Source organism: Calonectris borealis, chromosome 35 (genome assembly GCF_964195595.1).
Source record: "Calonectris borealis chromosome 35, bCalBor7.hap1.2, whole genome shotgun sequence".
Classification (NCBI taxonomy): Eukaryota; Metazoa; Chordata; class Aves; order Procellariiformes; family Procellariidae; genus Calonectris; species Calonectris borealis.
In genome coordinates this window covers 858,678-874,584 of record NC_134346.1, presented here as the reverse complement: position 1 = coordinate 874,584, position 15,907 = coordinate 858,678, and the positions used below count along the sequence as shown (strand labels likewise).

The 15,907-nt window shown below is 50.8% G+C and overlaps 3 protein-coding genes across 3 annotated transcripts; all 3 read left to right on the top strand.

Annotated features, from left to right (window-relative positions):
* Positions 1-3,660: 3,660 nt before the first annotated feature.
* Positions 3,661-4,939, top strand: LOC142074388 (alpha-tectorin-like). Its single transcript, XM_075134987.1, has 2 exons — positions 3,661-3,933; positions 4,574-4,939. The coding sequence occupies exons 1-2, from the start codon at positions 3,661-3,663 to the stop codon at positions 4,937-4,939; spliced, it is 639 nt and encodes a 212-aa protein (XP_074991088.1).
* Positions 4,940-5,183: 244 nt separating this feature from the next.
* On the top strand, positions 5,184-6,430 carry LOC142074356 (alpha-tectorin-like). Its single transcript, XM_075134953.1, has one exon. It carries the CDS (start codon positions 5,484-5,486, stop codon positions 5,958-5,960), a length of 477 nt encoding a protein of 158 aa, XP_074991054.1. The 5' UTR covers positions 5,184-5,483; the 3' UTR covers positions 5,961-6,430.
* A 646-nt stretch (positions 6,431-7,076) lies between these two features.
* LOC142074387 (IgGFc-binding protein-like) lies at positions 7,077-15,567 on the top strand. The gene is made up of 7 exons (XM_075134986.1): positions 7,077-7,695; positions 8,822-9,414; positions 9,952-10,525; positions 11,098-11,297; positions 12,365-12,745; positions 12,951-13,237; positions 15,014-15,567. The coding sequence occupies exons 1-7, from the start codon at positions 7,077-7,079 to the stop codon at positions 15,069-15,071; spliced, it is 2,712 nt and encodes a 903-aa protein (XP_074991087.1). The 3' UTR covers positions 15,072-15,567.
* Positions 15,568-15,907: the final 340 nt, after the last annotated feature.

Here is a 15,907-nt window from a genome sequence, read left to right as displayed (position 1 = left end):
GGGGAGGGCACGTGTAAATACCAAAAAAACCCAGATTTTGGGGCCAGGTGCAAGTGCAATAAAATGTAGATTTTTGGGACAGGTGTAAGTGCAATAAAATAGTGACTTTTGGGATGAGTATGAGTGAAAAAAACAGATTTTGGGGCGAATGCAATAAAACGCTTATTTTGTGGATGAGTGCAAGGGCAAAAACCGCAGATTTTTGAGGATGCGTGTGAGCCCGAGTGCAATAAAATGCTAAATTTTGGGACATGTGTAAGCGCAATAAACCTCAGAATTTTGGGCCATGGGCAAACGCAAATGCAATTTAAAAAAGTCAGAGAATTTGATCGTTTTCTTACCTTCTGCAGCCAAAACACCATGGACGGCAGCCTGGCCCGGGGAAAAGCTGATGTGCCGCTGCGGGTCTGGACCATCGTGTTATGGGGTGAGTTCAAACAGGGTAAAGAAATGCATCATAACCTGGAAAATTCCCCCCCCCCCCCCCCCAAAATGTGAATCACCTCAAAATAAGATTTTTCCAGTCCAAAAGGCCACATTTCACACCCCCATCCCGTGCAATGATTGAGAAGAGACAAAATCCCCCCCCGTGACATGTAGAGGGGAAAACCAAGAGGCAAACACCCCACCCAAGACATGTTTTGGGGGGATTGGTTGAAAATAGGACAATTTTTGCCCCTGGTTGCAACCCAGCGCCTGCCATGGTCCTTCAGCATCATCTCTGAGTGTGGCTGTCCACATTTCCACCCCCGTGGCCTTTTGGAGGTGAAAGGGGACGCCTTAAAAATCCCAATTCTCCCCATCGAATTCCTTCATCCGGCACGAAACCCACCCAAAAAGCCCATCTTTTGCCCAGGAAATTAATTGCTATTTCTTCAAATTGCTATTTCTTCAAATTGCTATTTCTTCAAATTGCTAGCCCGTCAAATCAAAAGTCCGTCAAATCAAAAGTCCGACAAATCAAAAGTCCGTCAAATCAATGTTAATTCAAGCTGTTATTCCTCAAAAATAATATTCCATCAAATCAATAGTCCATCAAATCGCTATTCCTTAGCCATCAAGATTAAATCAGGTGCCACCTCAACCCCAACTTGAGTCTTGGTCCCCAGCTAGGGTTGCCAAATCTGACCTTATGGATGATGAAGGCGCTGATGGCAAATTCTCCTCTTCCTCGGGCTTTTCTAGGTGTTTTTTACTTGCTCAATGTCGCTGCGTCGGCTCCGCATCACCTGGGGGAAGACTTTGTGGTGGCCTTCATGCAAAACGGTTTGCAGCAGACCCTCAACAGCGACTTCAAGCTGCTCATCACCGGTTATTCGCCCTTCACGTCCGTAACCATCTCCATGAAGAAGCCAGGCTTGAGGATGACGGTGCAGGTGACCACAGGCCAAACCATCCTGGTGAAGATCCCGCCCCAAGCAGAGATGGTGGGAAGTAAAACCTTCGACAACACCGTGGTGGTGAGGGCCAACAATGCCATCTCCTTGGTGATGGTCAACGAGAAACCCACCTCAATTGACTCAGCCGTGGTATACCCAGTGCACAGTTGGGGCACGGAGTACCACGTTGTGACGCCCAACGTGGGCACTGACCGCTATGGTGAGTTTGTGGTGGCCGCTTGGGATGAGCCCACCATGGTTGACGTGCACCTCAAAGCCACGGTGACCTACCAAGGCCGGTCTTACCCCCGGGGCTCAGTGCTCCCCATCAGATTGGAGCCGTTCCAAGCAGCCCAGCTCCAAAGCCCATCTGATATGTCTGGCACAAGGATCGTGGCGCAGAAACCCGTGGCCGTCTTCACCGGCCACACTTGCTTGGCCAGGTTCACCCACTGCGACCATTTGGTGGAGCAGCTCCAACCCACTTCCAGCTGGGGCACCACCTTTATCGTGCCGCCGTTGCCTTTCGAGACTCAGTCCGATATCATCTACGTCTCCACCTCCCAGCCGACACGCGTGGAGTCTCAACACGGGGTGACCAGGACCGTTCGGGAGCTACGGCCCAGCCGGTCAACGCTCTATGGACTCCAAGCCTTAAATGCCTTGTACCTCTCTGCCAACGCTGGCATCCAGGTCATTTTTTTTGCCGACGGAGGTAATAAAGATGCCATCTCTTATGATCCATTTTTTATGACCGTCCCAGATGTCTCCAGCTACTGCCACTCCTATAACATCTTTACCTTGGATGGTTACGATAATTACGCCCTGTTGATAGCCAGGACCTCGGAGACGTCTGGTATGACGCTCAACAAAATGCCGTTGAGAAATGTCGTGTGGAAGCCTGTCCCAGGCACCGACTATGCCTGGGCCGGGCAGAGTTTGGGCAGTCAATTCGCTGTCCATACGGTGGAGCACAAGACGTCCCCTTTCGGGTTGCTCAGCGTGGGGATCCGGGAACAAAAAGCCTATGGGTCGGCGGCCGTTTGCGACAGCGGTGAGTGCCCCGTGGTCACCTCCAGCACCCTTCACCCCCTTTTGGCTTCCCACCTGCCCCCTCTCAAAAGCGTGGTTGCAATGCAAGGCAAAACCACACGTTTTTAAGAGTCAAAATTTAGTCCTTCGAGCCGGGTGTCTATAACATCCCCTTTCCATCCCCGGAGCCGATAAACGCTGAGCTCACATCTAGAAAAGTATCTAAAATTAGCTGTTTTGAGCTGAAACCCAGCTTTTTTTCTTGCAGCACAAGGATAAGCAGGTTTAAAAAGGGGGTAATTCATCCAAAATGGCTTTGGAGGGGATATTTCTTCTATAAATAATCCATAAATAAATCACCTGTAATTAAACAATCAATGAAAGGAGCCTCAAGCGATCAACTCAGACATTCAAGTTTAAGCTTAAGGTGGCTAAACCCACCCGGGATAAATTTTTATCTATAAATAATCTATAAATAAATCATCTGTAATTAAACAATCAATGAAAGGAGCCTCAGTCGATCAACCCAGATGTTCAAGTCTAAGCTTAAGGTGGCTAAACCCACCCGGGATAAATTTTTATCTATAAATAATCTATAAATAAATCATCTGTAATTAAACAATCAAAGAAAGGAGCCTCAAGCGATCAACTCAGACATTCAAGTTTAAGCTTAAGGTGGCTAAACCCACCCGGGATAAATTTTTATCTATAAATAATCTATAAATAAATCACCTGTAATTAAACAATCAATGAAAGGAGCCTCAAGTGATCAACTCAGACATTCAAGTTTAAGCTTAAGGTGGCTAAACCCACCCGGGATAAATTTTTATCTATAAATAATCTATAAATAAATCACCTGTAATTAAACAATCAATGAAAGGAGCCTCAAGCGATCAACTCAGACATTCAAGTTTAAGCTTAAGGTGGCTAAACCCACCCGGGATAAATTTTTATCTATAAATAATCTATAAATAAATCATCTGTAATTAAACAATCAATGAAAGGAGCCTCAGTCGATCAACCCAGATGTTCAAGTCTAAGCTTAAGGTGCCTAAACCCACCGTGGATAAATCCCTGCTTTAATATAGTAGAGATCTGGAGGTGCTGGTTGACCTTCTACAGTGACGGTGATGCTTGCACTGTCCCCGAGGCCACATCTGGCAGCCAAGTCATCCCCGCAAATAATTGTGCGCGATTTCTTCCAGATCCCTGCCGGCTCGTGAAATGCCGCGCGAAGGAGACGTGCAAGATGGAAAAGGGGGAGGCGGTGTGCGTGCACGACTACATGGGAACCTGCATGGGGTCGCAGTCCCCGCAATACCACACCTTCGACGGGATGACCGTGGACATCCGGGGCGGCTGCACCTACACCATTGCCAAGTATTGCGGCAACGATCCCACCCTGGTGCCTTTCGTCGTGGAGGAGAAGAAGAGCGAAGGCAATTTTAAGGAGTGGTTGACCAACGTCTACGTGTATGGCTACAACATCTCCATCCACAAGGGAGAGGGAGGCAAAATCCAGGTGGGTTTTTCCAGGCCGTGGCAGTGTTCTTCTGGACAAAGCCTTCTGGGCCAAGTGGAAGAGGATAAAACATTGCGGTGGGGGAGGTTGAAATAAAAATTTAGGAGAACCACCAAAACCACCGAGTATGGGGAAATTTTCCATGACAAATCAAGACATGGCAAAGGAGAGAGGGTGCTTTGTACCTAACTCCAGATGTCTTTAATTAAACCATGCTCGCTTTTTGATTAGCATGAAGAAAAAGGCAATTTTAAGGTTGGCTTTATCCATGAGGTCCACCAACCATGGAGGTCTACCACAAAAAAGGAATCTAGGTGAGACCTAGGTCTATTTTGCAAGGTTAGATGTGGTTTCTCCCACCCGTACAGTTTGGTGGTCTTAACATAAATGAGATGTTAAGCTTAGAAGTTGAAGGAGATGGTTCTCCCATGACCCATTTGGGTTTTGATCTTTTCCCGTTAAAGCCTATTGCGTATCTACAGGACGTGGGACAAAATTGCCGGTTTATGCTGACCATTGCTTCTTCCTGAAAGAAAATTTCTCTTTCTGATTGTATCTCTATGCTTTTTGGGAGTTGCGAACTCTTAGCAAAGCCACCATCCGCTGAGATTTAATTCTTCTTTTTCTCCTTTCCCCCAAGGTCAACAACAAACTCACCAGCCTACCAGCCAACCTGGAAGCGGGGAAGATCCAGATCTCTCAAAACGAGGGCCGGACCATCCTGCAAATGGATTTTGGGCTGCAGGTGACCTACGATGAAGACTGGGCCATAATGGTGGCGGTTCCCAGTAGCTATTTCGGGGCCACCTGTGGACTCTGCGGCAACTTCAACGAGGACACGGAGGACGAGACGACACTTGCCGATGGCACTCAGGCTGCCAGTGTGGAGGATTGGGCCGAAAGCTGGCGAGATCCCTCCTGTCAGGATGATTGTGAAGGCCAGGAGACGCTGCAGGACACAGCAGGCTGTGGTGAGCTCATATGGGGGGGTCCCCAAGCATTTTGAGGGAGAAAGAAGGGGATCCACATGGGGATCTGGCCGCGGGTATCTGAGAGCTGCTGCCCAGGCCACCAAGTTGATGCTTGTAAGCGTCAACTTAACCAACATCTCCAGCATGGGGGAAGGGTCGCGTTGCTCTTTTCATGCCAAACCACCCCAAAATCCACATTATCTGACTTCAGCTGTCCATAACACACCGAATTACGTAGGGGTTTTCTTGAGGGCCATCCCCACGGGGTGTCTCATGGACTCTGAATCACTTGTGGGCATCAACTGAGCCAACATCTCCAGCGTAAGAACCCGATGTCCCTCTTAGGAAAGTGCTTAGCTCATCCCTTGTGTTGCCCTTTTTTTTTTTTTTGAGATCTTCTGCTCAAATATCATCCTCACAGCTCAGAGATGCCCCAAAAACAGCCACTTCGAGGCCTGTGGGACGGCGTGCCCTGCCACCTGCGCCGACCCCAAAGCCCCCGCGTCCTGCAGCGAGCCGTGCACGGCGAGCTGCCAGTGCAACGAGGGCTTCGTCCTCCGCGATGGCGCGTGCGTCCCAATGGAGACCTGCAGTTGTTTCCACAACGGTCGCTCCTACAAGATCCAGGAGGAGTTTTGGGAGGACGGGAGCTGCCAGAGCCGGTGTCGATGCGAGGTGGGGGGCAAGGTGGCTTGCAAGAAGGCTGGGTGCAAGGCCCACGAGAAATGCATCACGGTCGACGGCGTCCCCAGCTGCCAGGCGAACAAGTACTTCACCTGCATCGGGACAGGCGATCCTCACTACACCACCTTCGATGGGTTGAAATATGACTTCCAAGGGACGTGCATCTACCAGTTTGCAGCCCTCTGCACCCAGGATCCCAAACTGGTCCCCTTCACCGTCAAGGTGGAGAACAACAACCGGGGCAACAAAGCTGTATCCTTCACCAAAACCGTCACTTTGGAGGTCTACGGCAACGTCATCAGCATGAGCCAGGAGCATCCGCGCAAGGTCAAGGTAGGTGTCCACCAAGGACCTCATGCAACTTGCACCTAAACTGCTTGTTTGCTCTGTTTTCCCCCAAATCCCCCCTTTTTTTCCTCATGCACGCCTCCGTGGAAGCATCAATTTCTGTCTGCCGTCTCCAGAGGGAGCCCTGAGCAGCTAGTTTGGATTTAAACACCTTATTTTTAACCACTTAAAGAAATCCATATTAAAAAAAAAAAAAAAGAAAAAAACCCTACAACTTGTTTATGGCGTGCTGGAAACAGCCGATTTTCCCTCCGGCAAACTAAACGAGTAAAAAATATCCATGAATAATAGCAAAAATACTTTCACATTCAAAAGCATCCACTTCGCTTGACGTCTTCAGCTTCCTTTTTTTGCTCCCATGCGGCCGTCTGAGTTTATATTTCCTTTCTCCCCGACAGCTGCAAACTGACTCAATTAATTTGGGAAAAGTTCAATTCCCGCCTTGTTTCAGCCAAAGTGTTGCACAAAAGGGTTAGCTACAACTTTTCCTTTGTTTTTTCTCTCTGAACAATAATATTTTCCGCTTAATATCGAACCCTATGCCTGGAAATCCTCCTCATGCGAAAGGTTTTTGCAGAAACACCCAAATCTCAAGGGATTTTTTGCATTTCTGCTGGAAATTCTCTCCAGGCGAAGTGTTTACCAAAAAAACACCCCAAACTTGACTGATTTGAATTTGCCCTGAAAATCCTCCCTTTGCAAAAGGTTTTGCAAAAATGCCCAAATCTCAAGCGATTTGCGTTGGTTTTGCAGAAACGTGCAATTCTTGAGTAATTTGCGTTCGCCTGGAAATCCTTCCTGGGTTTTATAAAAACACCCAAATCTCAAGCAATTCGCATTTTATCCAGAAATTCTCCCCATGCAAAGAGTTTACCAAAAATGCTCCAAACTCGCCTGATTTGAATTTGCCCAGAAATCCTCCCCGTCCAAAGGTTTTTTGCGAAAACGCTCAAATCTCAACTGATTCGCGTTTGCCCAGAAATCCTCCCCGTGCAACCGGTTTTTGCAAAAAACACCCAAATCTCAAGTGATTTGCATTTTGTCCGGAAATTTTCCTCATGCAAAATAGTTACCAAAACCACCCAAATCTTGACTGATTCGGCCCAGAAATCCTCCCCGCCCGGATCTCGAGCGGCTTGCATGAGCCGTTTGCCACCCGGTGCCACCACCGACCCTCCACACCACCTCCCCCAGGTCAACGGCGCCTTTGTGGAGCTGCCGTTCACCCAGAAGGGCCAGTTCGAGCTCTACCACAGCGGCGTCCACGGCTTCGCCCGCACCGCCTTCGGCTTGCGGGTCAGCTTCGACTGGTACAGCTACGCCCGCGTCATCCTCCCCGATTCCTACGCCGGCGCCGTCTGCGGCCTCTGCGGCAACGCCAACGGCGACGCCGACGATGACTTCATCACCCGCGATGGCAAACGGGCCGCGGATGAAATCCGGCTGGCCGATAGCTGGAAGGTGGGAGATGTCCCCGGTTGCTCGGCTGGTTGCGTGGGGGATTGTCCGGTATGCAACGAGGAGCAGAAACAGCCCTACCGCGGTGACGCCTATTGCGGGGTGATTGCCAGAGCTGGGGGGCCCTTCCGGGCCTGTCACCGCGTCATCAACCCCGTGCCCTTCCTTGAGGATTGCGCCTTCGACGCCTGCCACTACAAAGGCCACCGGGCCACCTTGTGCAAAGCCATCGCCGCCTACGTGACGGAGTGCCAGAGCCACGGCATCGGCGTGGAGCAGTGGAGGACGCCGTCCTTCTGCGGTGAGTGAAGTCAGAGATTTGGCCATAAAAATAAGGTTTTGAGCCCAACCACCCACTCTTGGCTTTGCTTAGAGCCAACGGAAACACAAAACGCCTCCAAAATTGGGTTTATTTGCCCGTTTCCAACATCTCCTCGCAACGCAATTATTTTATCCTCTCCCTCCATGACCCCGAGGCCAAACGATGAGTTTAGATGCAAATACGGATGTGGGGAAATTCCCTCCAACTCGTTTCCAAAGCAAAATTCCTTCCTTCCTTCATGCAACAGTGCAAAATAAATCCCCGTTGCCCTCCAGATTCTTCCCTGCTGCAAAGCAGGGGAATGCAAAATCAGTCCCCGTCGCTCTCCGGAGCGATAATTGAGGCTCAACCACTCAAGATTTGCTTGGATTTGCACCCTAGGCTTTGGGCTGATGAAAGAATTGGATTTATCTACCCCGTTTCCAACCGTTCCTTCCAGAAAAAGGATTTTATTCTCTCCCTCCACAGCCCCGAGGCCAAACGATGAGTTTAGATGCAAATAGGGACGCGGAAAAATTCCCTCCAACTCATTTCGGAAGCGATTTGTTTCTCCTTCCTGCAACAGAGCAAAGCAAATCCGTATCGCCCTCCACATTCCTCCTTCATGCAAGGAAGGGAAATGCAAAATAAATCCCCGTTGCTCGCCACGTATTTCATTAACGCAACGAAGGGAAATGCAAAATAAATCCCCGTTGCTCGCCACGTATTTCATTAACGCAACGAAGGGAAATGCAAAATAAATCCCCGTTGCTCGCCACGTATTTCATTAACGCAACGAAGGGGAATGCAAAATAAATCCCCGTTGCTCGCCACGTATTTCATTAACGCAAGGAAGGGGAATGCAAAATAAATCCCCGTTGCTCGCCACGTATTTCATTAACGCAACGAAGGGAAATGCAAAATAAATCCCCGTTGCTCGCCACGTATTTCATTAACGCAAGGAAGGGAAATGCAAAATAAATCCCCATTGCACTCCGGAGCGATATTGATGCTCCACCACTTGCTTGCATTTGCGCCCCAGGCTTTGGTGCAATGATGGAAATAACTCACCCTGATGGCTGCAAATCCAAGCGGGGCTTCATATTTTTTCCTCGGATTCTTGCAGGTCCCTCCTGCCCCCGTCATTCACACTACGAGCTCTGCGGGAGCAGCTGCCCGGCCACGTGTCGGCGCCAAGCCGTTCCCGAGGGCTGCGCGTCGGTGCTGTGCATCGAAGGCTGCTTCTGCGACGAGGGCTTCGTCCTCAGCGGTGACGAGTGTGTGCCGGCGGGCGAGTGCGGCTGCGAGCACCGGGACCGCTACTACAAGAAGGGTGAGGATTTCTACGCCTCGTGCCGGGAGAGATGCCGCTGCAAAGCCAACGGGGTGGTGGAGTGCGAGGAGGTCTTCTGCAGCGCCCACGAGGAGTGTCGAGTAGAGGACGGGGTGCTGGGATGCTACCCCACCAGCTATGGGCGGCTGGTGGTGTCAGGTGACCCCCACTACGTGACGTTCGATGGGCGAGCCTTCGATCTGCTGGGGTCCTGCACTTACGTCCTGGCGCGGCTCTGCAAGCCGGAGCCGCGGCTGACAAACTTCTCGATCCTGCTGGAGCACGACGTGGGCGGTCGGGGCAACGTGGCCCTGATGAAGAAGGTGGTCATCTCCATCCATGGGTACACAATCAGCATGGAGAGGGGACGGAAATGGGAGGTGATGGTAAGTCAGGAGGGTCCCGTGCCTCGGTGGGCATGCAAAATCTGTGGTGCACATGTGCATGCAAAATCCCTTGGTCCACGCATGCATGCGAAATCCCCTGGTGCACACATCTGTGCAAAATCCCCTGTGCACACACGCATGCAAAAGCTCCCGGTGCATGCAAAATCCCTCCACTGGTAAGTTAGGATGTCTCTGTCCCTGTTCCCAAAATCCTTCGGTGCACACGCGTGCGTGCAAAATCCCCTGGTGCATGCATGCATGCGTGCAAAATCACCTGATCCAGAAGTTGGGATGTCCCCATTCCTCGGTCCACGCGTGTGTGCAATATCCCCTGGTGCATGGCTGCACGCCAAATCCCCTGGGGCACACGTGTGTGCAAAAGCCCCTGCTGCACGAGCGCGTGCAAAATGTCCCGGTGCATGCGAAACCTGTTGGTGCACTCGTGCAAGAAGAAATCCATCGGTGAGTGCATGCATGCGAAATCCCCTGCTGCACCCGTGCGTGCAAACCCCACCCCATCCTACGTGCACACCCCAGGTGGACGGGGAGCGCTACACCCTGCCACTGGTGATGGAGGACAAGAAGCTACGGATTGGCCAAGAAGGGAACAACATCATCCTCCAAACCGCTGCCGGCCTCCGGCTCCTCTACAATGTGGCCACCTACCTCCTCGTCACCATCCCCGACGCCTACCGGGGCCGCATGTGTGGACTGGGTGGCAACTACAACGGGGACCCCAGTGATGACTTCCAGCTGCCCGGCGGGTCTCTGGCACAGAGCACCGAGGAATTCGTCACCTCCTGGAAGATGCCGATGGAGGACGGAGCGTGCACCGATGGCTGCAACGGCAAGGTCTGCCCTATATGCGATGCCACCGACTCTGCTCCCTATGGCGCCAGCGACTCCTGCGGGCTCATCCGGGACCCGGCGGGACCTTTTGGGCCGTGTCACCCACGGGTGAGCCCGGTGGAGTATTTCAACCATTGCCTCCATGATGTTTGTGCTGCCAACGGCGCCCATGATGTCCTGTGCCACAGCCTCCAAGCCTATGCCGCCGCTTGCCAAGCTGCCGGGGCCGAGATCGGCGGGTGGAGAACGACCACTTTTTGCCGTAAGTGCTCCAGAACGGAGCCGCTTCGACTCCTGTTTTCCTCTAAAGCCACATTTCCCTCCAGCAAAACCCTCCAGTTTTGCAATCATGGCTTTTTTTTCTTGCTTTTGAGGCAAACGCGCCTTTCTTACCTGGACCAAGAAGACATACGAATGACCTGTGTAATATCACGCAAGGTTGCCTTTTGCTTAACTCCCCCCAAAATCTATCAAATAGCCCAGAAACTAGTTTTAAACCTCCCCCAAAAACCTCATTTCGGGGCTTCAATCACCTATTTCCCACTAAAAACACCCTGGAAAAAAGAAATTCCAGCTCACCACCTCCAAAACATCAATATTTGCGTCAAGTGAGTTCAAAACGAGCGTCTCTTTACTTTGCCTCGAGGTGATTGGTGATATGCAAATGCTTTCACTTGGATGTTAGAAGCGGGATTCGGTTGTTTTAGCATCTTTTGGAGCCATCAGAGATGCCTAAGACCATTGGTCAGCCAGGGGGATGCCCCACTGGGTCCAGGAAAAAAGGGTCGTGATTTTTTGGGGGGGCAATAATGGTATTTCTCCCTTTTTTCCCAGCCCTCTCCTGCCCACCCCACAGTCACTATGAGCTCTGCACCCGTACCTGCGACTTCACCTGCGCCAGCCTCTCCGTGTCGGCCCCGTGCAGCTGGGCATGCTTCGAGGGTTGCCAGTGCGACGATGGGTACCTCTTCGATGGAGAAGCCTGCGTGTCCCTGGAGCGGTGTGGCTGCATGCGCCAGGGCCGGTATTTCAAGGTGAGGTTGACCATCAAGACTTGGCATTGGTGGGTTTGGTGGAAATCAGGTTGAGGAAGGATTGTGGGGCAGGTTGGCCCACCTGGATGATGCAACTGGTTTGAGGATTCAGTTTTTGATGGGGTAGGTTGTCCCATCTCATCGATGCAACTGGTTTGGGGACTCAATCTTCAATGAGGTGGGTTGTCGCAACTAGATGATGCAACTGGTTTGTGGCCTCAATCTTTGATGAGTTGGGTTCATCCATTGAGTTGATGCAACTAACTTGGGGTCTCAATCTTCAGTGAGGTGGGTTGTCCCATCTAGATGGTGCAACAGGTTTGGAGACTCATTCGATGAGGTGGGTTGTCCCATCTAGATGATGCAAGAGGTTTGGAGACTCATTCGGTGAGGTGGGTTGTCCCATCTAGATGATGCAAGAGGTTTGGAGACTCATTCGGTGAGGTGGGTTGTCCCATCTAGATGATGCAAGAGGTTTGGAGACTCATTCGGTGAGGTGGGTTGTCCCATCTAGATGATGCAAGAGGTTTGGAGACTCATTCGGTGAGGTGGGTTGTCCCATCTAGATGATGCAAGAGGTTTGGAGACTCATTCGGTGAGGTGGGTTGTCCCATCTAGATGGTGCAACAGGTTTGGAGACTCATTCGGTGAGGTGGGTTGTCCCATCTAGATGATGCAAGAGGTTTGGAGACTCATTCGGTGAGGTGGATTGTCGCATCTAGATGATGCAACGGATTGGGAGATTCCATCTTTGATGAGGTTGGTTGTCCCACTTAATCAATGCAACTGGTTTTGGGACTCAATCTTCGATGAGGTGGGTTGTCACCTCATTTTAAGGACACATCTCCAAAAAAATGCAATTAATATCATCCTAAAATGCATATTTTGCTCCGTGGGACCAGGGGAAAAAGGACAATTAATTCATTGAGTTGCACAAACTCCACCAAACCCATCTCACGGTTTTTCTTTCTCTCTCTGGGATTTCTTCCCCCCTTGAAAGTGGGAAATTCCCCCAAAATTTGGGGATGGTGGCCATGTGAATTAACCTCGGAGCCTTTCCTTTCCAGGCGGGTGAGACCGTCATCTCCAGCAACTGTTCCATGAAATGCAATTGCCACCCGTCCCAGGGACTTGTTTGTGAGGACATACGGTGTCCCCCGGATGAGGTCTGCGCCACGCGGGACGGGGCGCAGCGGTGCATTAAGCGGGAAGGCCAGTGTCGGGTCTCCCCGGGGGCCTCCTTGACCACATTTGACGGTACCAAGGGAAGGTTCCTCGCCAGTGGCACCTACAAAGTGGCCGCCCTTTGCAACGAGCAGTCACCCAACTGGTTCAAAGTGGTGGTGGAGGTCAGCGAGTGTCGGGACGACAGCATCCCGGCTGCCGTGGCCGTTTTCGTCTTCTTCCGCGAAGCTTTTATCAATGTGAATAACAACATGGAGGTGTGGGTAAGCCGGGGCAGGGTGATGGGCAACCCTTGAAGACGAGCAAGCTGAGTAATTAAATTAAGACATGGAATTTGGGTGGGATTTATCTCCTCTTCCTTTAGACGCCCTTAGGTGTTCAACCCCAATGAGATCTTTGTGCTGTACTATTTTTACGGGGCAGCTTGGGATTTTTTAACCCGTTTCTGGCATTTTTGCCTTGCTGCAGGTGAATGGTCTTTTCACCCGCCTTCCAGCTATGGTGTCCAAAGCCATTTCCTTGAGCGCGGTGGCGGGGAACATCACCATCTCCCATACTTCGGGGATGGATGTGCTCTTCAGCCCCAGCGGGGAGGTGACGGTGACCGTAGGGGCTGCCTTGGTCAATCGGCTCTGCGCTCCCTGTGGCAACTTCAATGGTGACCCCAGCGATGACCTGAAGCTGCCTGATGGCCGGATTGTGAGGAGCATCGCAGAGGTTGTTGATGCCTGGAAAGCCAGGGATTTTACGGGATGGTGAGTGACCCCAAAAGACACCCCCCCCCCAAACCATGGGTTGATATTTTTTTAAGCCTGGGCAAGCAAGAGGGTAGGGAACAACCTCCATGGGGCATCAACGGGTTGGGCTAGGCGGCATCCGGGAAGGACTTCTCCATCTTCTTTGGTTTCATCCACAGCGACTGACACACAAACCCAAGGAAATTATTCGGGTAAGTGACTCTTCTCCTCCTTTGCTGTCACATCTCACGCTACAAATGCTCCTGCAGCCCCATGATCGGATGAGGCTTAGTTTGTTCGACCCTCCCTAATTAATTACCTGAATCATTGGGGGTTTCTGGTGCCTGGACCAGCCTTAGGGGGACACCTTAGCTTCGATGTAGGACATCCTGTATAAAATGGGTATCGACCAAAATCACGATGCCCAGGAAAAATTGAGCCAAGATCAAGCTGAAAATTGGTTCTGCGGTGCCTCATGGGATGTTTTCTGCTTCGTTGTGCTGCTCGGGTTTGTCCCCGTAAGAAGCAGAAAGAGGCAAATAGAGGGTGACTTTGTTGAATATAGGTAGATTTCACTACGTATAGAATGGTCTTGCTGAATATAGGGTAATTTTACCCAATATAGAATGATCTTGCTGAACATAGGGCCTTCTGGCAAAATACAGAGCGATTTTGCCGAATATAGGGCAACTTTGCCGAATATAGGGCAACTTTGCCGAATATAGGGCAACTTTGCTGAATACAGGACAACTTTGCCAAATATAGGACAACTTTGCCAAATATAGGACAACTTTGCCGAATATAGGACAACTTTGCCGAATATAGGGCAATTTTCCCACCTAGAGGGTGATCTTACCTAATACAAAGCAAGCTTGCCAAATATAGGGTGATCGAGCTGAATATAGGGCCGCCTTGCCAAATATAGAGCGATCTTGTTGAATATAGGGCACTCTTCCTGAATATATAGTGATTTTGCCAAATAATGAGCAACCTTGCCCAATATAGAGCTTTTTTTGCCAAATATAGAGCTATTTTGCCCAATATAGAGCTATTTTGCCTAATATAGAGCTATTTTGCCCAATATAGAACTATTTTGCCCAATATAGAACTATTTTGCCCAATATAGAGCCCTTTTGCCACATATAGAGTTATTTTGCCCACCATAGAGCCATTTTGACCAATACAGAGCCATTTTACTGAACATAGAGCAACCCCAAAGCCACCCCCACAGGGCAATGAAGATCCCTCCAAGGGTCGTCCCATCTCCACCTTCTGCTTGCTTGCCCGCACACCTCACCCTCGTGCGCCCACCGGCCCTGCCCTCACTCCACCACCTTCCCCGGCCCCCCCCACCGCGCTGCCCATCCTGCACGGCACCTCCACACCAACACTTAACACCCCAACATGCCCTAACACCACCGTTTAACCCCTCCTTCCCCTCTGCTGCTGGCCACGAGGATGCTCCTGAGGGAGATCGGACAAGGTTGCAACAATGGGGTGGTGGGTGGAGAGGGAACTGCAATTTTTTGGCGACATCCACGACACGGAGGATGAAGCCAAGAACGCCGTAAGGCAGTGGCCAGGCTTGAAATTTTTTTTTGAGCGTAATCCCATGCACGGGGACAGGATCTGCCTCGTAAAAACATGGTTGCGTTGAGCAAAACTCACCTTTTGGGAAGGGGAAGATGCAACTTTCTGCCTCCCCATGAGGATGTGATGACGAGGGTGAGGAAAGGCTGCCGGTTCCTCTTCAAAGGGGGCCCTGACGACCACCCCGTGTTTCGTCTCTTCCAGCCGCGTCTCCAACCTCGTGCGGATGGAGATGGAAGCCCCCGTCTACCCTATGCAGTAGGCGAAACCACGAGGGGACTGATGTGAGAGGACGGTTCCCGCACGCGCACGCGCACCAGTTCATGCGCTTCTTGTAAATACTCCTGCAGAGGTTTTCGTGCCTCTAGAGGCACCAACCGGCGTCCCAGGTTGAGTTTCTGCAAGCGCAGAAGGAAAACCAGCACTGAGCTATGACGGACGTCTATAGCAGCAGGTCACACGGCCTCAAATACCTGTAAAAAAAAGAGCAAACGCTTGATCTGGCCTCAAATCGGTGAGAAAAAAGGTGTATTTTAAAGACCTGATCTACTTCAGGTAGAACCCAAAGCTGAGATGATCCAGCTGCACCGGAGTGGCCTGAAGGAAAGCAAGATAAACACCTCAAGCCAAAATAAACATAAAATTGAGGTCAACGGACCCAAATCCTAGCCATTTTTCCCCAGAAATGCACTATTCCCGTTGACTGTTTTCAGTATAACGCTGCCTGCTGTCGGGTAAATCAATAAACCCCTTTTTACAAAGTTTTTTCCCGTGGCTTTGTGGGGTTTTTTTTGCTTTGTAATTTCTGGGGCGGGGGGGGGGGGGAGCGGGAAAAATGGGAATTGTCGTCTTTGTTTCCACTGTTGGTGGGGAAGCACCCCAATATTTTTCCTGTGGGGAAACACCTCAATGTGGTTTCCCACAGGGAAAATATCCATGTATTTGTCATGATGAAACACCCCAACGTGTCTCCCATGGGGAAACAACCCACCCAGCGTGTCTTCTCACGGTCAAACAACCCACCCAACGTGTCTCCCATGGTCAAACAACCCAACGTGTCTCCCACGGTGAAACAACCCACCCAGCGAGTCTTCCCAT